Source organism: Glarea lozoyensis (assembly GCF_000409485.1).
Source record: "Glarea lozoyensis ATCC 20868 chromosome Unknown GLAREA6, whole genome shotgun sequence".
NCBI lineage: Eukaryota > Fungi > Ascomycota > Leotiomycetes > Helotiales > Helotiaceae > Glarea > Glarea lozoyensis.
The window spans coordinates 654,033-673,622 of record NW_007361001.1 but is presented as its reverse complement, the minus strand read 5'-3'; the positions used below and the strand labels follow the sequence as shown (position 1 = coordinate 673,622).

Below are 19,590 nucleotides of genomic sequence, written 5' to 3'. Positions count from 1 at the left end.
GGGAATTCTCACTCTCACTTACACAATATACGTAGCCTTACAAACCCCATCTCACGCTCACGAACCCATCGTGAAACACACCCTCCCAAACAGGAAGTAGGTGAAATAGCGGCTCTGCCCTCTGCCCTCATTCGAAAAACAGCCCTCGTAGGCAGACCGCAGGTCTTTCTCTCGCTTAAATAGGCAGTGCAGTCTGGACAGGGGGGCGGCCACACACCCTTTTTGCGCGCCAGACCAATAAGGGCGAGGGGATTCGCTGTAAGGATAGCGGGACGGAACGGGGGAGGAGGGAGTCATAGTTGGGGTCTGCTTTTGGGGTTCGGTGTGGTGGGAGGTTTGGAGGGGGAATTGAGGGTGAGGTAGGCAGCATAGGGGTTGCCTTGTTGTTTTGAGGGTAGGTAGGTTGGTGTAGGTATTTTTCTAGACTGAATGCTGGGATAACTAGCCCTAAATTAGGGGGGCTGTTCGATGTTTTGCAGGTTTGGTTTCTTTCTTATATCGCATGCTGGAACTCGATTGTGTTTATATACATATGCGGCCTCCACACCGAACTATCATACTTTTATTCAACAGCCTTGTGACGTTACTATAACCAGTTAACATCGGATTTCGAAGCCTGATCCTTGGATTTGGCTGTTCGTTGGTTGTATACAGCTCTACCTGATCGACACTTCTTGGTCATTGGTACATTCCAGTCTTAGCTGCGGTACGCAAACGCTATTTTCATCCAGACCGACTAGATACTCTACCCACAAAACGCAAGTCACCTCACGTGTGAATTACTTCACGATGTCTTCATCGAAACCAAAGAAGGTACACTACTCATCCAGTGCGAAAGGAGGAAAGTCTTCTTCTGGACACAAACATAGAGACTCTCGGGACTCTGGTGTCGGGTCTTCCAGTGCTTCGGATCGTGCGTCTCTTGGTACATCACCTAACGAATCACCTTTCAATTCTCAGGAAATCTATACCCAGAGACACAATCCTAGTGCTCTCAACGAAGCTCTCGATGCTGCCAACGAAGAAATACGGATGCTCAGAGCAGAGAAAGCTCAACTCGAAGACCTCCTCGCCGAAAGTAACAGGGAAAACAGAGCTCTCAAAAAAGAACGAAACAAGTTAGAGGACGACAAGACTTATTTGAAAAATGAGTTGAAACAAGAAGAAAAACTCAACGACAGACTCAAGTCAAGACGCTCGAGTCCTTCAAACGCAGATGCAAACACCATCGCCAACTCCTCTGCACCGCGAACAAACGAACGTCCTCCTCTCACAAACCCAAGACCAACCTCACGACGTTTCAGCAGCAGCGGAGGAGCACCGCCTCTTGCACCTCAGCCCCCACCAAACAACACCAACCCTTTCACACCACTCAACGAACGTCCAGGAGCTTTCGCCAAACAACCTCCGCAAGTGAGTTACTCAGCTTCAATAACTCCATCAACGGTATCATACACACCGTCGAGTATGGCATATACACCCGTTCCACAATCCCCAGTGTACACCACGGTCGCGCATCGACCGAATCCGAAGCGCAATAGCCAGCAGGAGAGGTTATATCCTAACGATGGGAAATATCATCCTTATCCTGTGTGATGTAATGGAGAAGATGACATCTCAATTGTGTTTTGAGATGTTTTTGTACAAAGATTGATGGTGGTGTACATACTGAAGCCACGAAATTGTGTGATCTGCGAGATCGGAGACATGGATGGTTGTTGGAGAGGAGGCTCCAGATAATCTTACCCCGCCATCCACTATTGACTCATGATTTCCTCTTTGGGATGGGAGTCATGTTTCGTTTATGGAGTACAATATCACGTTTGTTGTATAAGATGAAAGTCTTGGACGTTGTCGGAAAAGCTTGATTCAATTTGTCATTGGAAACAAGTCTGGGCTGTTGTCTGGTTGAATAGAGCAGAGCTCCACCCCACCTTCCGAATTCAACTTCAGTCAGCTACAACCATAAGACTGACTTCAATCGGCGTTGCATTACTTCTTCAATTGAAGAATAACACCAAAAAAGAGGTTGCTTGAAAATATCGGATCTTCTGAAGCAAAACAACAAGTTCTATCAGCTAAATACCACAAGAACTATAAAGTTTTCAACACCACTTGGGCAGCTCACCTACACCAACCCTCACCATGCCCAAATTCTACGATTCCATCTCCCCAGACCTCCAACAATGGGCCCTCGCCCAACCACTCTTCTTCATCTCCTCGGCCCCAACCTCAGGAGCGCACATAAACCTCTCCCCTAAAGGCCTCCCCTCAACCACATTCACAATATTCAGCCCGACATCCTGCGGATACATCGATGCCACGGGCTCTGGCGCTGAAACCATCGCACACCTCTACGAAAACAGACGCGCAACCATAATGTTCTGTTCCTTCGGCATCTCCCCCCGAATCATGCGCTTCTTCTGCACCGGCCGCGTCGTCGAATGGGACGCGCCGGAATTCCAACACCTTCTCGCTAAGATGGGAAAGGCACATGTCGACGGCGCCAGAGCGGTACTGGTGTTTGATATCTTCAAGGTGCAAACGAGTTGTGGATATGGAGTTCCGAAGATCAGTCTACCGCTGGAGTTGAGCGGGGATGCGAGTCCCGAGGAGGCGTTTGAGGATCGCAAGACGCTGGGGCATTTTGCGGAGAAGAAGTGTGCGGCGAATGAGATGGGGGCGTATCAGTTGAAGAATAACTTGAGGAGTTTGGATAAGCTGCCGGGGTTGAGGAGTGCGAGGAGGGATAGTGGACAGGTTATGTTGTTGGAGGATGGGATGGCGTTTTTGAGGAGGGTGTGGGGTCAGAGGGAGGCGTTGGGTTTTGGTGTTTTGATTGGGATTGTTGTTATGATGTTTGTGAATCTAGGGTTGGGTTTCTGAGATTCGAGTTGAGCGTGTGTTTGTTGTGAAAAGATTAATGTTTGTGAGGCTGGTTTAGGTTAGCAAAAGCCTAACATTGATACCACTGGGAGGGGATTTACGATTGTTTTTATAGACCTTACTGTATCACTTACCTTTACTTATCGTCAGGTTTTGCCGTTGCTTCTAGTAATCAGTAGTATTAGATGAATTTATTCGTGCTTCAAGACGTTCCCTTAAGGTGCCATAAAACAACATTTGAAATTCGAGTCTTCGACTTAGTTCACTCCCCTTTTCTTGCAAGAAATGCAATGTACTTCGAATCCCATTAATCATTCAACAGCTCGAGGGCCGTGTTATAAACATATGATACATCTTCTCTCCAGCTATTTCAGCGAAATCCACTCTTAATATACAGGGCACTCATTTACTCATAGAAACGCCATCCACCAATGCATCCTGCACGGACCAAACTCCATTTCCCCCTAATTATCCAGAAATATAAGTGTCATCTACAGAAAGTATTCTCCTGCGCCGCGTCTACCTGCAGGAACGGCACGCTGCTCCTCAGGCACCGCATTGAAGATGCTGAATTTGGGTTTTAGATCCTCGCCCACGTTCATGATAGATGCTACGTTTCCGCAGCGGTAACAGTAGTTGGGTGCTGACCAGACCGTTACAACAGATTTCTGGGAGAAGTGATACTGTAAAGCGTTAGTAAGACACAAAATTTGGTAATATATCTAAAGCATACCTTGTATCCCTCATTTACAAGTTGATGAGCACGTGCTATCAGCTTCAAACCGTTGACATGGTTGAACTCCGTCGCCACCTTGTCTCCAAATAACCACCCGGCACCACGAGGCGATACAGCCCAGGTCTCAACGTCCTCCGGATCACTCCAAACCAGATCGCAGAAAGCACCTTCGTGAGGAATCTCTTGGGCACGAGCCACGACACGGATTTGATCGACAGTTCGAATTTCCGGACTTAGGCCACCATGAACACAGAGCACTTCGCCATCTACTATCGCCGCGAGGACAAGGAAGTCGAACACTTGGCAGCACGACTTCCACACGGAAGCATTTCCGTATTTCTGCTGGCATTCTTCATAAAAGCCATACACCTGGGTGATTTGACGTGATTCATGATTCCCCCGTACAAGAGTGATCTTATCCGGGTACATGGCCTTCAGGCACATGAGTAAAGTGAAGGTTTCCAAGCTAAAGTATCCTCGATCGACGAAATCTCCTAGGAATATGAAGTTTTGGTTTCCGCTTCCTGATACCTCATTTACTCCACCAATGGCTGAATCAGAACTTCCGCCACGACTTGATTGTCCCGCTGTCCTCGGTCTCCCTCTTGGCTCATCATCATCATCATCCTCTCCACTGGCGCTTTCTATCCCGCTATCATGACTGCGAATCTTCTTTTTTAGCTTAGGATTGGTAATCTCAGTTGGCGGCTCGATATCGTCAGATGTGAGGGTTTGCGTGATCGGGGCTTGTACACTCTCTTCGCCAGGCATTCCGCCCGCGATGCGAAAAAGCTCTAATAAATCGTAAAATTGACCATGAATGTCTCCGCAGATCGTGACGGGTGTTGTGACAGGCTGGATATTGGACTCTGAAACTAATTAGCGACGGACGCAAGAAGGTGCGTTCCGCATCAGTGCTGATGTACCTTCCATAAGACACTCCTTGACTATCTCGCACAATTGCTTCATTACACTTTCAGGAAGGTAATGGCACTGTTTGGCCTCTTCAAGCCATTCCTCCAGACCCGCGTTCTTCGTCAACTTCGCTGGACCAGGCTTCGGTACTGTGGGGTTCAACATTTTGAAAAGCTTTCAGTGCGCTACTGCTACTGTATTCGAATGCGAAAAGAAGTGAGGATGTTGCTGTCGTTCTGGGCGTTAGATGCTTCTCAGTACTGTATTGACAGTCCTACCTAGGTATGCAACAAGTTTAGCGCCACAAGGTCGCGCAGCCTTTCCTGTTTGGGGTGACGAAGTCTTATCCTTATCGGCAAGACGCTCGGACCCATGAGACACTTCTGAATGGACGGCAGAGGGACGACTGGTCACGAAAACTAACTCGAAATCAAAGATCGAGGTCAACTGCGACCTAGATTAATTCCTCGATACTCACTCACCAACCCACCTCCAACTTACTCAATGAACTGGAGGTCGTACGCATCGGATGACAGCTTGCTCCCTCTGACCTAGTCGCAATCTGCCATGGCCGCATCTTCGGCGGCAAACAGCAGTCGGCCACAGGCAAATGGAGTCCTCCCTGTTGCGGGATCACAGACGGCTGGCAATTCCTCAAAAGCAAATGGCCCCAAGCCTCCTGCTCCTAAATTGAAGGTTATTGTCCGTAGACTGCCCCCAGGACTGACTGAGGCTGAGTTTATTTCCGTGCTCGGAAACGACTGGAAATTAGGGCAAGGGAAGGTTGATTATTACGTCTACAAGCCTGGGAAGGACTCGAAAGAGTAACTGGTTTCATACGTATCATTATGCTATATAACTAACTCTATGTAGCCCCTCCAAACCCTCGCGACCCTCGCGCGCGTACTTCCATCTCACGAATGAGAACTATCTCATGACATTGTCGGAACTCGTTCGACAATCCGTCTTTGAGGATGCACAAAATACTTTTAATAACCCTTGCCTTATCGGCCCACCGAGTGTCGAATTTGCTCCGTATAATCGAGTTCCTGGAGGCCGGCGTCGTGTAGATGCCCGCGCCGGTACCATTGACCAGGATTCAGAGTTCATGTCTTTCCTGGAGGGACTGGCCAATCCAACTACCACGAAGGATACCGGGGCCGATCCTGCGGCTGAGGGAGTGTCTGGCAAACCAGAGAAAGTTACTACAACACCGCTGGTGCAATACTTGAAAGACAAGAAAGCGAACAAGCACAAGGAGGCGGCCGTGAAAGCGGCCAAGAAACAGGAAGCCTTGTTGGCGAAGGGGAAAGCTAGTAAGGACGCGACTGCTTCCAGCGAGGATGCCAAAAGGAAAGGAAAGGAGGTCAAGGGTGATAGAGCAGTAGAACGGGCAGCGAAAGAAGCAGTGAAGATACTGAATCGGGAAGCCTCAGCTAAGGGGGCAGAGCCACCAAAGAAAGCCGAAGGCTCATCCTCCACTACTCCAACTCACCCCAAGCTTGACCTTGGCAGAGTTCCAGGCCGTCAACGAGGATCTGTTGTTGCTGCCCATATTCGAATGTTGCAACGTGACCTTGGACTTAGTCCGGCTCAAGCTCACCGTCAAGTTAGACGGGATACTGCTGATGCCCAGAAAGCAGAGAGAGCTGCGGCTACAGCCAAACCAGCTGTCGAGACGAAAGAAGCACCATCTCCTGCTCAATCACCCATTGTACCAACCGCGCCAAAGGCCATTGTAACGCAGCAGTCAAACAGAAGATCACGTGTGAAGCCACCCATAACAACCGATGATGGCAAAGCGCCCTCGTCTACCCCTACGCCTTCTACTCCTGTCTCTTCGCCTATTACTTTGTTGAAGAAGCCCGAACCAGCACCCACCTCCTCTGTACCTACTATTCAATCAGTAAAGTCGGCACCAGCTCAGAATTCTCCCAGAAGAGGACAATCTAGCACGGGTCCTTCCGACGGTGCCACCCAAGCGTTTATCAAGCACGCTAATCCATCTCAGGGCGTTACTGAACCATTGTTGAAGGAGGCAATGGAGAAGTTTGGCGCTGTTTCCATGGTTGAGATTGACAAGAGAAAGGGTTTTGCTTATGTTGACTTCATTGAATCATCTAGTTTGCGCAAAGCTATGGCGGCAAATCCTATTGCGGTTGCCCAGGGTACTGTACAAGTCATGCAAAGGAAAGGTACTTCTCTGCCTCCTGAGAAGAAAGTTGTGCATAATCAGCCACAAACTCAGCAAGTTCCCCATCCACCTACTCGCGGTGGTCGTGGAGGAAGGGGCGGGACAATTGGACGAAGGGGTGGTCGTGGCGGGGGAACACCCCGTGGAGGAGGCATGAATTCTCCTCAAGCACCAATATCAGCACCAACTGCACCAGCTGCGAAGTGAGTCAACAGCTTCTTGTAGCAGACTAACTCTGCCAACAACCATTTACTCCATTGTGGCTTGAAATTGCTTTTACGGGCCGCAGGAATTTTCGCGTTTAAGCAGCACGCCCATCTCTGCGTAGCATGAGTCTGTTACAGAATATAATCAACAGCAACATGCAACTACTGTGCGACTGCTGTGAGATCACGAACTGCGCTGTGGCAGGAGGGGCTGAGAGTGATGCGCAGACAGGTGACATGTCTGAGAGCTGCTTCTTCGCCCTCATGGCAGAGGATAAGCGAAGTGTTGGTGAAGAACCTTGGAAGTGAATCGGCTTGCGTTCTTGTAGGCATCTGTGTCTAACGGGAAAAGCGAAGCAATTTTGCTCTTACTTGGCGCATACAATTACTGTTGCGTAACTTTGAGGTGAACCTATTTATGCAGAGAATTAATCAGTTACGATAAGGATGGCATGTTTGTCCGCTTTGTGTCATTGTGTGGTGCTCTTGAAGGTTGGACGTAAACCTCTTTATGGTTGACTTTGGAAGTCTAGCTATGTCTTCTCTTCCGCATGGTAATCTTAAGATGTCTCTCTGGCTTTCAATAAATTACGTGGCTTCGCTCACCATTGACTGCAGATCCTTCTTCGACCCGATGTGATGTGCGGAAACCTCAATTTCCGTGAGCTTTGAGCCAGCCACCTTATGCTGGATGTCAGTTTCGTTTGAATTGAGTTACATTCATTCCTTTTCCATTTGATTTCTGTTGTCATGGGCTTCTAAGCTTCGTTGTCTTCGTGTTGTGCCTGTAAGCTTGTTTTGATAAATGCTTCCGTGCCGTGGTTGTCTGGAATCGAGGTTTGTTCCGTTGGCTCTGACAGTAACCTTGATGGAAGCTCCGAGGCTTCTGTATGAGTTGGCACCTGATGGGAGGGCCCCAACACTTACATCTAGTCGAACTGCCATGGCTCGCCTCTTTCCACGGATTGTTCTGTTTGTCCACGTCAAGTCCCGATCCTCTTCCATGTCAACCCAGCATAATGTAGCAGTCTACATGTTCAGATAATTAATTGTTTAGATTGTTTTCATGGCCCTATTATTAGAAGGGGCTCAAGACCCATCCGTCCCAAGTTTGAGAACAGCCTGTTCTACAATCCCCCATACTTTTTCTTCTCAAGATAATCATTAACTCCAATGTCTCTGATTAGATAAAGTACTTTTCGGTCCGTAAGACCATGAAATCCTGCGAACACATACTATATTTTGCGTCCCTTACGCTGACGCTAAGGTTATCTCTTTCCGCATGTATACACAGTGTGGGGTTAAGCTGACATTCGTCGAAAGCCGTTCAAACTCGGATGAAAGATATCTAGAAGGCGAATGACGACAGGCTACAACCATATTAGCCACGAAATACCATACCAACAGACTTGAACTGTGCATCTTCATGACGCTAGCGTACATAAGTTCAGGGTATAGTACAATACGACGGCGGTCACCAAGAATCCCAACTCCGTGGGTTCTAGAACGAGGTATCTTCCGGGACGAGGCTTTGCCCACGGCGTGGATTTAAATTTCTTTCAGTCACATTTACTCATATGGCCAATCTCGGTCGCTAGCTTCCGTGCAAAATTCCGAACATACGGATTTGTATCATTAACTGCGCAACCGGGACCCAAGTGCCTAATAGACCCATCCACGAGTGGCATCGTTCAGTACCCGTGCTCTCCAACGACTTTGAGATCTTGATAACAATGGGACATTGTTGGGTTACTATAGCGCCTCAATATTTCATATGGCTTGGTCACAACCCGAAGGCTGTGTCTTGTTGACTACCACCAATCATCACTGAGGGCTCAAGCGTTCTGTTACGTGGACCAGCCCTCACAACGTATAATTAATCAAGTTCATTGTGGAGTGCAGGCATAATGCACCCCACAACCGATCTGTCTACTTTGTTGGCAATCCCCATTCTATCCTTGAACTCTCACGTGAGGCATCAGATATTTTCCTTCGGCCCAGCGTCCACGAACCAAAAGTGATCTTCGGTATGTTATCAAAATAGAACCCAATCATTTATGGAGACTCACTTACAATTCAGTGTCTACCATGTGCCAATTTCTGCTTGTGCAACGTTAAAGTACTGCCGCCGTGGTTAAATTGGAAAGTGTCATGAACCACTCACACCCAATCAACTTATTACATCCAAATGATAGAAGAATTAACAAGAGAAACAGGATCTTCGCTTTCGGCAGTTACCATACGGGCGAACGGACAGCCTGAATATTGCAGGAAATATAAGGATGGTACGACACATATCTAGTTGAATATCCTGCATCTCCTCTCTCATTGTACTTTCAACCATCGCCAGTGTCAAAGAAAAGTTCAAAGTCAATCACCAAAAATCTCCCAAGATGCAGTGGACCTCACTCGCCGCAGTGGCACTCCTCGCCCATGGAGCTGCCGCTCAGAACATGCTGCGATTTGCATGCTCTCAACTTGTTGTAGACCGTGTCGACCCTCTCGTCAATCCCGGCATCAAATACACTCCCCATCTACACCAAATTGTCGGAGGAAACTCATTCAATGTTTCAATGGACATCAACTCCCATGATCTTGTTTCAAAGTCATCATGTACCTCGTGCAGTTTCAAGGAGGACTTCTCAAATTACTGGACGGCTGTTATGTTCTTCAAGGCGAGGAACGGAACCTACAAGCGTGTTCCACAAGTTGGAAATGGTGGACCACAAGGGAAACTCGAGAACAAGGGTGGTCTTGATGTTTACTACATTCCTAACGGAAAGGTGACAGCATTCAAGAAGGTAATTCATCCCAGCTAAATTACGACTTGCACAAATTGATCTTTTCCAGGGTTTCCGTATGCTTGCTGGTGCCGCCGACAACACTGTTGACTCGAAGGTCACCAAGGCTAACATTTGCCATCGTTGCTGGACATCTAAGACCGATACCCCATTCGTCGGTGGTGCTCCATGTTCCGGCAGTGACACTGTTGGCATTCCATTTGCCAACAACTGCCAAATGATCAGACAGACCATCATCTTCCCAACGTACGTTCAGCCCGAGTGCTTTTCTCGATTTGCAGCTAACTCATCAAATTAGATGCTGGGATGGAGTCAATCTCGACAGTCCAGATCACAAGTCTCACGTTGCTTATGGTTCAGGTTCAGGAGCCAACGGTGGCGGAACTTGCCCATCCAAATTCCCAGTCAAGCTTCCTCAGATCATGTACGAGGTTATGTGGGATGTTTCATCATTCCTCGCGGACAAGAGTGCCTGGCCTACGGATGGATCCAACCCATTCGTCTACAGCATGAACCTCGGGTAAGTACTCCGTCGAAGCAAAACTGCTCTCGAGTTTTGTAGCTAATCTTTTTGACTCAGTGGATCTGCTGCACACGGTGATTACGTCTTTGGCTGGAAGGCAGACACGCTCCAAAAGGCCATGGACAACAACTGCAACTTGAACGTCGATTGCCCAAAAGCCGGCATCACCGCACAAAAGGCCGCTCAATACAATGCCTGCACAATCAACCAACAAGCACCCGAGCCTGTTGATGGCTGTAAGTCACAAGTCTCGTCCCACTTTTCTCACGTTACATCGCTAACTCGTATAGGGCTCGCGGCTATGCCAACTGGCGAGATGGCCATCAAAGCCTAAACCCGTCTAAAAATTTCACCGTTGCATATTAATGATCATCCCTTACCAAGCCCGTCTGACGTTGCTCTTATCCAAGGGATTTAATTCTTCCATCTCGCGGAAATTCTAGACAATCATATTATCTTGATCAACAACGGCCGATCTTGGTGGGGCTCTGATGGAACTGGGAGAGAGGGCTACAGGGTCTTTCTTAACAATCGTTTTTGTGTGTTGGCATTGCTTGTGTTTGTTTAGACTCGTGTATTTTGGGCCTGATGATGGTCGATTCCTTACAAATCGTTGTAGTTGGCTAGTCTATCACTTGAATTTAAAGCATACGTCCCATATTTTATGCCTAATAACTAGATTTGATCTGTGTGCATAGAATCATATGAGGTATTGATCTAATTTGTGATGGCCATTCTCTCAAAATTGTAAGTTTGCCATTTCCTCAACATATCAACTATTTTTAACATAGCGAATCTTCGAATCTACGGACTTTTGAAGATTTCCACTCCACCGCCATTGCCGCTCTCTTCAGGCAGATTGATCAAATACACATATCGGGAAAGATCATTTGGCATATGTACAATTTATATGTCGATAATCACTACCTACCACTGACAAACTAAGTATGTACAATCTTTTTCTCCACTCTACTTCTCATGCAACTCAACATCTACGCATTCTTCGTTACCAACTCAGCGAAATTAGCATTCGCGCCCTGAGCAAAGTCATGAACCCAATAACTATGAACATCATGAACAGGAATGGCTGATGTATTCGATGATGGAGAGGAAGGCTTCGCAAAGGCGAAAGCGAAGGCGAGTTGATTTCCGCCAGCTGGGTTGAGACTCTTCTGAGCATTGCTGGCGCCCGTGAAGTAAGTGCACCCGGTGCATTTCGCGGTGTATTGGTAGTGTGTTGAGTTAACTTTAGTGCCTGCTTTCAGGGTCGTATAAGTTGCTTTGGTGTAGGTTGGTGGTGAGCTACGAGATCTGAGAGATTGTGAGAAGACAGTTTTCAAATGTGAGAAGAGCGGGGACATACGTTGTGTAACGGGACGATAGCACTACGTTTTGTCCGTTTTGCCATGACAACGTCAATGGGTTGTTGACCATACTTCCTCCCCATGCAAGGCCAGCCCATCCTACTTCGTTAGGAGCAACAACCTGGATAACAGCATCGTAGGATGAGCCCGAGCTGGCATTACTTGGGACTGCGATGCGGAATGTGATGGTACCACCAAGCTTGTACGCTGCCAAGCGCTGTGCAAATATGAAGCCGGTAGTTGAGTCACGGTACACAGTTGTATCAGCGGCTTGAACCTGACTTGGTGCTGAATGTTTTGTTAGACTCACAACACTTTTGTGAGGGAAGAGGTACTTACCAATTGCCGCTAATAGACAAGCTATTCCAAAGTTCAAACGCATCTTGGACTTGGCTGCTTGGATATCTGATATGAAGTTGGACAAAAATGAGTATCGGCAGTCTTTTTCGCGCAGAGGGAAGTGATCGTAGATTACTGAAACAAAGTTGCCACTGCCGAGTCTGTGTGATTAGCCCAAGTACCCGGAATGAAGGCTTCGCATTTGTGAAGAAAAAGGTTATCTGGGACAGAGTACATTAAGTGCTTTTATGGTGAGTCAAGACTTACGTTTTCTTGACACGAGGAAAGCTCTTTCAAGGGGGTCGGTGCAGCAAGACAAGCCAATTGGTGCAGCGAAAAAAGTCAATGTGCGATCCTCGAAAATTAAATACGCCTTGAACGGATCATCATATACTCCTGACCGGCAAGGTTGGAGGATAAGTACAAGTATATAAAAAGAAGCTCTCCACACATGGCATGAGATTTTAATTGCTTGAGAGGCAGCAATTGTCTTTCTCGCCTTGGATCTATTTCAAATTGGTCTTCTCCGTGTGGCAAGGTCATTGAGCTCGGAGAACGGAAGAAATACAACTGGTTCGTTCTAATGCAAACTGCAAGCTATTTATCCCTATATTACTTGTGAAGGATGTAAAATTGATATGAATGGCCAGCGGGCCGGGTGCCACAACTTTGTGGTTTATGTCACAGGACATGATGATTCTATGAAGCAAATCATCCAAATGAAAAGCATCTTACTCTGGCGAACATTGAAAGAGCAATAGAAATAGAACGTTTAAAGTATCCACTAACAGCGAGTCGTCTCAAGGGACATATAAATCTAACCAGGAAGATTTGAGTTTCTTGATATAGAGCGTTCGCGAACGGCCCCACATGGAAGTCGAGATGCTCGAGCAAACAAGTAACTGAATTCGAGTGGCGGTTAATTTAAGGTTATGACCGCTTAAGTAGATCTGTGAGGTTGTGTGGGGTGCTTATACGTTTTCGCAAGATGTTTTTGCTCCGTAATACGAATGATTGAGGCTAGTCACATGGATGAGGACTATTAGCCTGTGTACACAATGTTTGCGGGGAATGCTAGCGCCGGCTCTTCGATTTATCCATTATCTCTTACCGCAAACCTGGAAATTATTTCAACAGCAATCCCCGGATTTTCTTGGCGATTACTGAATGCGGACACGAGTAGTTCCAAAGTGGGTTGGCGAGAACTCTCAGCATCTGCAAAGGTGCAGCTCGACGACTACGAGTAAGGTTACAACAGAGTCCGATGTAAAGCCATGTGATAGTGTAACTGTTGGAGATTTCCATCTCCCAAGCCTCTATGTTTGTCATGTGAGGATGGTGATGTTGCATTTGAAGTACTCCTCGCAGCCAACGAAACATATCAGCCAAAAAGATCTTGAAAATTTGACATTGGCATCGAGATCGAAGTCTTGATTGTACCTGCGTCCACTCTATCGGTATCAAATTCAGCGTTCGTCTTCATATATTGATGCTCGAGCGTCATTTGATGATATGCTTGCAATCAAAGCATCCTGCCTTTGTGACTTTAAATAGGAATTCGCTATCTTTCTGACCGACAAGTGAAGCGTGCCGACCGGATCATTAAAACGACTGATATAGAAAAGCTTCATACGGCGCTTTTAGAACTTACTAGCAAATGTTAAACGGAGCAAGAAACATGTGACTCTTTTCGATGATGCATGTAACCATCATCGCGGAGCAATGATCGAGACAACAAACAAACAATCTAGTAATCGTGATGTCAATCCTTGTTGTCCTATACGGAACTCCCTGAGGCTCCATGCGCTTGGCTTTTATGCGGACCTTCATTCGGTCTCGGGTGCCAGGACGCGCAGGTCAAGGTATCAAAGAAGGAAACCCAGTTACAGAGTTGTGTATCGTCAATTGGTGCTTGGAGCCATGTCAGCAAGTTAACAGCGTCTGGGACCGATGGAATGTTACTTACTACACTTCACCCAAGTACATCTATGATTTTTTCAGACTTACTACTGCGCTGATCGAGTACTAAAATCAGGTGTGGGCATGAGGGTTAGTTTTCGAATAAAGCCAAACGCATAAGGAAAAGGGCGACGGTGTTTGAACTTTCTAAGCACCCTGATTGACATTGATCATGTTAGTATTGTAACATGTGTTAAGATAATGAATGGTAAGGATCCAACCTGTAGACAGGTAAATTCGCTGGATGGACAAGGAAGGAAGATTTTTTGTGCACCGAGACACGCGACGTGTAACATGATGCTTGTGAGCTCCGCGCAGGACCGCTCAAAAAACCGAAGGCCGAGATCGGAGACTGACCGGAGCATACTCGGCGCACCCCCTTCCTCCGCTATCGCTGGAAAAAAATGGCGGGGTTGAGTGCTGGGGGAGACAGCATTCTGAAATCGTCTGGAAGCAAGAAAATAGGGAAAAAAAGGAAATGATAGTGTTTTGACGGTCTTGAGGATTCAAATAAAACTTCAGGTTGCTTAGTATAAGTAAATAAAACTCATTGAATTCGCCAATAAGAATTCTAGCACTTCAAGGTGGGGGCTGTTCCTTGTGCCTATCGCCCCAACCGTGCATTATGACTCCGATATGGTTTCCCAACTGCTCTTAATATTCCTCCTCTGCCAACCTGTGTTTTGCAGATCCAGAAACCCAATTGAAGCGCGTTCAATTGACATCGCATACCCCAACAATGACCTCTCCCTCACAGAAATACCTCTCCACAAGAGGTGGTTCTTATGGTCTTTCATTCGAGGAGGTTGTCCTGAAAGGCCTTGCGCCCGACGGTGTGTACATCTTAGCTTTGTTTATTCTATATCTACACTTTGACTGATTATTTTGCAGGAGGGCTCTTCATCCCAGAACAAATACCAGAATTACCCAAGCATTGGGAATCAAAATGGCAAAACCTATCTTTCGCGGAACTCGCATTCGAAATCCTCTCCCTCTACATCTCGACCTCCGAAATTCCTTCTTCAGACCTCAAAGATATCATCGATAGGAGTTATGCGACATTTCGTGCGCCAGAAACGACCCCTCTAGTCACTCTGGACGAAAAGAATAACCTGTACCTGCTCGAACTTTTCCACGGCCCAACCTTTGCTTTTAAGGATGTTGCGTTGCAGACACTGGGAAACCTATTTGAATATTTCTTGGTACGACGAAACAAGGGCAAGACCGGCACAGACAGACATCATCTCTCTGTGGTGGGTGCCACAAGTGGTGACACCGGCTCTGCAGCCATATATGGCCTGCGGGGCAAGAAAGATGTCTCAGTCTTCATTCTGTTCCCAAAGGGACGTGTTAGCCCAATCCAGGAGGCTCAGATGACAACTGTTCTCGACGCCAACGTTCATTGTCTAGCTGTGGAAGGGTTCTTCGATGACTGTCAGGTAAGGAGCTGCATTCTGCAAACCCTACAAGGTTGTGGTCCATACTAACCTGGCGTCAGGATACTGTAAAAGCTCTCTTTGCGGACCCGGAAATCAACGAGAAGTTGAATCTAGGCGCTGTGAACTCCATCAATTGGGCTCGCATTCTCGCTCAAATCACTTACTATTTCCATTCATACTTTTCACTCAAGAAATCAACAACATACAAAGAAGGCCACAAGGTACGCTTCGTGGTGCCAACAGGAAATTTCGGTGATATTCTTGCCGGGTATTTCGCAAAGCGCATGGGCTTGCCAGCTGAGAAGTAAGTTAAACTTGCAATAAATGTTGTAGACATATACAGCTTCAAGTATTTTTAGGCTGACCCATCTAGACTTGTGATTGCGACGAATGAAAACGACATCCTCGACAGGTTCTGGAAAACAGGGCACTATGAGAAGAAAGCAGTCCATGGAGTCGAAGCGCAAGGGGGAATTGCAGCTGATGGCGCGAAGGCGCATGAAGACGGCGTTAAGGAGACATTATCTCCTGCCATGGATATTCTCGTTTCCAGTAATTTCGAACGATTGCTCTGGTTCTTAGCGTACGAATATGCTGCTGACGCTGGAATGGATGACGAGTGGAACAAGAAGCAAGCCGGCCAAGAAGTCGAGTCGTGGTTAAAAGAATTGAAGTCGAAGGGGGGCTTTGGCGTCAATGAGGATATTTTGAAGTATGCGAAAAGAGACTTTGAGAGTGAGCGAGTCAGCGACTCACAGACAGTTGAAACGATCAAGGAGTTCTACACTGCCGGACCCAAAGGGAGCTATATCCTGGATCCCCATTCAGCTATTGGAGTAGCAGCGTCCAAACGCTCGATTAGCCGAAACTCTCCAGCAGACACACATCATATCTCTCTTGCAACAGCACACCCAGCCAAATTTGCGAATGCTGTTGATATGTCGTTGAAATCAGAGCAAGGTTATAGTTTTGACTCTATCTTACCTAAAGAGTTCGTTGGGCTAGAGTCAAAAGAAAGAAAGATCATCAATGTAGCCAAAGATGCTGGATGGGAAGGTGTCAGAAAGATCGTGCAAGAAGAGGTCGAAGCGGAACTTAAGGGTGCGAGATAAAATCGCAAAAGTTGACATTAATACCGGGTGGTCTGGGCTGAAAATAAAAAGGGACATGGCGTTTTTGTAGACGACAGTATAAGGTGTACGGAATTTAAAAGCGAGGCTATCTGTTCACAGTTCCCATGTCTTTTTGAGCCAATCAGGAACAGCTTATCTCAATCTATAAAGTGCATAATATGGTGGGAAAGGATGGAAGAGCAGATTGAGAGAAGTTTCAAAAGTATGAAGCAACCTATTGATGGTATGAAACTTGACGCGGAGTTGAAATTCAAGTGTGAAATTCAACACGTCTTTAGAAGGACAGAAAATCTCTTTGTGGCGATAGATTGCAACGTGATGGTCGCCGTCTAGGTCCAAATCTAAAAATGGTGGAGTATCATACTCTTTTCCCCGCTTCAACGACAGGAGTTGGAGATTTCTCGGCGGCTTTTTCAGCTGCTGCCTTCTCCTCCTCGCGAAGCGTAATAAGATTACCAAAGCCCATACCCCAAGTTGTGCAAAATCCTGCAGCGGCAGCTCCAGCACCAAGATACTGGTCCTGTTAGCTATGAACCATTGAGGAGGGCAAGAAGACAACTCACAAAAACAGTAGTAATCGCTTTATTATACGCTAACATCACACCTGCAACACTCTCTGGCTTCACTACACTTCTGAAATCCGTCGCACCAACCGAAAGTACTGCTTGCACATCAACTTCCGGCGCGTACTTCAGCAACGCCGTGATGATCTGGCTGTTGAAGATTGTTTGTCCCAGAGAAAGGAATATCGCACCGCCGAGGATCTGCGAGAACATGAGAAAGGCGTTGCCGACGGGGTAATCGGACTTTGGTAGTGAAGCTTGGAGGGCCGTGATAGGTTGTTGTACCGTCAGACCGCGAGAGAAACCAGAAATGAGCTGGAAGGTCACCCAGAGACCGGGTCCGGAACTGGGTTTGAGAATGGTGAAAAGACCGGATGCGAGAGATGTCATGGCTGTTCCGGCTATGGCCCATTGAGTGTAGAAGCCGAATTTCGATGCTGGTCTTTTGTTAGCTAATGATCGGTAGGAAGAGCAGTACGGATGGCTTACTGAGTTTCCCTGTTACGACCGAACCAATTATCTGAGATCCCACTGATGGTAGAAAGTACACACCACTCATAGTCGGCGAAGCGCCTTTTGCAGCTTGGAACCAAAGTGGCAGAAAATATGTGATGACGAGAAGCGAACCTTGAGACAAAATCATTGTAAGCGAAGAGCAAATAACGACCTGCTTCTTCACCATCGCAATTGGGATCATAGCATTTGCACCCTTGAACTTTTCCCACACAAGGAAGATAGCTAAAGTTCCTGCAGCACCGCAGAATAACCCGATTATGGTGGCTGATTTCCATTCGTATTTGATTCCTCCCCAGTCAAGACCGAAGAGCAACATCACCACGCCTGGTGCGAAGATTGTAAAACCGATGATATCGAGTCTGCTGAAGCTTTCTTTGAGAGTTGGTTTTTGATCCGCGTGGGCAGCTGCATTCGGTATACGCAGAAGTGCAATGATCAGGAGGGTGATAGCGCCGAATGGAAGGTTGAAATAGAAACAAAATCTCCAAGTGATGTGCTGAGTGAAGACTCCTCCAAGCACAGGACCTAGTACAATGCCTATAGAAGAAAGTCCCATGACGAGTCCGAGATAAAAGGGGCGTTTGTCGAGTGGAACAGATGCTGCTAGGATGCTGAGAAATCCGGTTACAAGACCTCCACCGCCTGCACCTGAGATGGCTCGTCCTACTATGAACATTGCGGAGTCAACGGCGAGTGCGGAGATCAGAGAGCCGAGTTCGAAGATTAAGACACCGCAGATGAAGATAATCTAGGCGCTGGTCAGTGTTGATGTGTAGACGTAACAGTGAGATGACTGACTTTTGTGTTGTAGTATTGGTAGATCTTGCCAGTTAGAGGTTGCAGTGCTGCACTAAATATCACTATTAGGGGAGACTCTTGTGCAGTGACGAGAATTAAATACTTACACACACAACAAGTACGCACTTCCATACCATCCAATGTCTCCTATCGAATTAAAATCGTTGGTAATAGCAGGGATAGCCTACGAAAACATCAGCACACTCACTCGACAGGAAAGGTACATCCGTCAACATAATTGACATGCAAAGCGAGTCCACATACAGTAACAACGATTGTCTGATCTAGCATCATCAAGAACACAGTCGCTCCAACTCCAAGTAACATCAAATACAACTTTGTTCCCTCGAGGTATGTTGATTCGGGTTGGGGGTTTGTTATAATCGGTTGTGCGCTCTCAGGTCTCCCCTTCGTATCCTGTGTCTGGCCATCGTGACTGTCCAACGTCGAAAGCTCGGTCTCAGTCATCATTCCTATTGTATGCTATGAACGCGTCGGAGAGATGAAGAGAAAGTGACCAGTTGAAAGAAATAAATAAAAAGAGTGTGACGACAGGACAATGTGCTGTGTAGATTGAAGCAAGTTGCAACTCGGCAGGCTTACAACTCTCATAAGTACCTTTCGAAGACCGGTTCATGTAAGTCATGTACCCCTTTGACAACCTACCTCCGAGAGAATAGGCCTAGTCCGAGCATTTGTATGCCTTCTCAACACCTATGCCGGCGGCACAAGCCATTTCAACTAGGACCCCATTTCCGGACCGGGATTTAAGAGGTATCATAGGACAAAACAGAAGAAGAGTGCCATTTTGGCTTTTCGAAAAATGTTTGAAAGACCCGAGATGATCAGTTACGCGTTGGGTTGATGGTTCGCTCCGGTCCGAAGTTACGTCCATCCAATCAATCAGTCCTCGGATCTCATCCCACGTCAACCCTTGCGCAGATCATAATGCTTCACCTCAGCCTTCTTCTTTCTTTGTAAAAATGGTTGTTCAGAGAGACGGTGCTTTGTTGAGGCATAAGTTGATTATTTTTAATCTAATTTGATTTGTCCTTGGCTCTTTCACGCCATTGTTGCTCTATATTCCTCCATTCATATACTCTACAAATCTTAGTGCTGTTTTCTACCATTGAGATGTTGTCCATCGTGACCAGACTTTCCTTGTCTGTAATCATTTGTGTGAAATGAGTGGTGATTTGGGTGCTTTGAGCGCATTCT

The 19,590-nt window shown here is 46.9% G+C and overlaps 8 protein-coding genes across 8 annotated transcripts; 5 read left to right on the top strand and 3 right to left on the bottom strand.

Moving 5' to 3' along the window:
- Nucleotides 1–789: 789 nt before the first annotated feature.
- On the top strand, nucleotides 790–1,596 carry GLAREA_02522 (uncharacterized protein; the record flags this gene model as incomplete). Its single annotated transcript, XM_008087608.1, has 1 exon — nucleotides 790–1,596. The coding sequence occupies one exon, from the start codon at nucleotides 790–792 to the stop codon at nucleotides 1,594–1,596; it is 807 nt and encodes a 268-aa protein (XP_008085799.1).
- Nucleotides 1,597–2,145: 549 nt separating this feature from the next.
- GLAREA_02521 (uncharacterized protein) lies at nucleotides 2,146–2,886 on the top strand (the record flags this gene model as incomplete). Its single annotated transcript, XM_008087607.1, has 1 exon — nucleotides 2,146–2,886. The coding sequence occupies one exon, from the start codon at nucleotides 2,146–2,148 to the stop codon at nucleotides 2,884–2,886; it is 741 nt and encodes a 246-aa protein (XP_008085798.1).
- Nucleotides 2,887–3,377: 491 nt separating this feature from the next.
- Nucleotides 3,378–4,702, bottom strand: GLAREA_02520 (Metallo-dependent phosphatase; the record flags this gene model as incomplete). The annotated part of the gene is made up of 3 exons (XM_008087606.1): nucleotides 3,378–3,569; nucleotides 3,620–4,491; nucleotides 4,549–4,702. 3 exons carry the CDS (start codon nucleotides 4,700–4,702, stop codon nucleotides 3,378–3,380), a joined length of 1,218 nt encoding a protein of 405 aa, XP_008085797.1.
- A 402-nt stretch (nucleotides 4,703–5,104) lies between these two features.
- Nucleotides 5,105–6,938, top strand: GLAREA_02519 (RNA-binding, RBD; the record flags this gene model as incomplete). The annotated part of the gene is made up of 2 exons (XM_008087605.1): nucleotides 5,105–5,361; nucleotides 5,411–6,938. The coding sequence occupies 2 exons, from the start codon at nucleotides 5,105–5,107 to the stop codon at nucleotides 6,936–6,938; spliced, it is 1,785 nt and encodes a 594-aa protein (XP_008085796.1).
- A 2,392-nt stretch (nucleotides 6,939–9,330) lies between these two features.
- On the top strand, nucleotides 9,331–10,595 carry GLAREA_02518 (uncharacterized protein; the record flags this gene model as incomplete). Its single annotated transcript, XM_008087604.1, has 5 exons — nucleotides 9,331–9,738; nucleotides 9,788–9,984; nucleotides 10,037–10,258; nucleotides 10,319–10,497; nucleotides 10,552–10,595. The coding sequence occupies 5 exons, from the start codon at nucleotides 9,331–9,333 to the stop codon at nucleotides 10,593–10,595; spliced, it is 1,050 nt and encodes a 349-aa protein (XP_008085795.1).
- A 658-nt stretch (nucleotides 10,596–11,253) lies between these two features.
- Nucleotides 11,254–12,007, bottom strand: GLAREA_02517 (CBD9-like protein; the record flags this gene model as incomplete). The annotated part of the gene is made up of 3 exons (XM_008087603.1): nucleotides 11,254–11,572; nucleotides 11,625–11,913; nucleotides 11,965–12,007. 3 exons carry the CDS (start codon nucleotides 12,005–12,007, stop codon nucleotides 11,254–11,256), a joined length of 651 nt encoding a protein of 216 aa, XP_008085794.1.
- Nucleotides 12,008–14,662: 2,655 nt separating this feature from the next.
- GLAREA_02516 (Tryptophan synthase beta subunit-like PLP-dependent enzyme) lies at nucleotides 14,663–16,474 on the top strand (the record flags this gene model as incomplete). The annotated part of the gene is made up of 4 exons (XM_008087602.1): nucleotides 14,663–14,756; nucleotides 14,815–15,362; nucleotides 15,422–15,666; nucleotides 15,736–16,474. The coding sequence occupies 4 exons, from the start codon at nucleotides 14,663–14,665 to the stop codon at nucleotides 16,472–16,474; spliced, it is 1,626 nt and encodes a 541-aa protein (XP_008085793.1).
- Nucleotides 16,475–16,853: 379 nt separating this feature from the next.
- Nucleotides 16,854–18,840, bottom strand: GLAREA_02515 (MFS general substrate transporter; the record flags this gene model as incomplete). The annotated part of the gene is made up of 6 exons (XM_008087601.1): nucleotides 16,854–17,009; nucleotides 17,059–17,495; nucleotides 17,548–18,322; nucleotides 18,373–18,424; nucleotides 18,480–18,556; nucleotides 18,637–18,840. 6 exons carry the CDS (start codon nucleotides 18,838–18,840, stop codon nucleotides 16,854–16,856), a joined length of 1,701 nt encoding a protein of 566 aa, XP_008085792.1.
- Nucleotides 18,841–19,590: the final 750 nt, after the last annotated feature.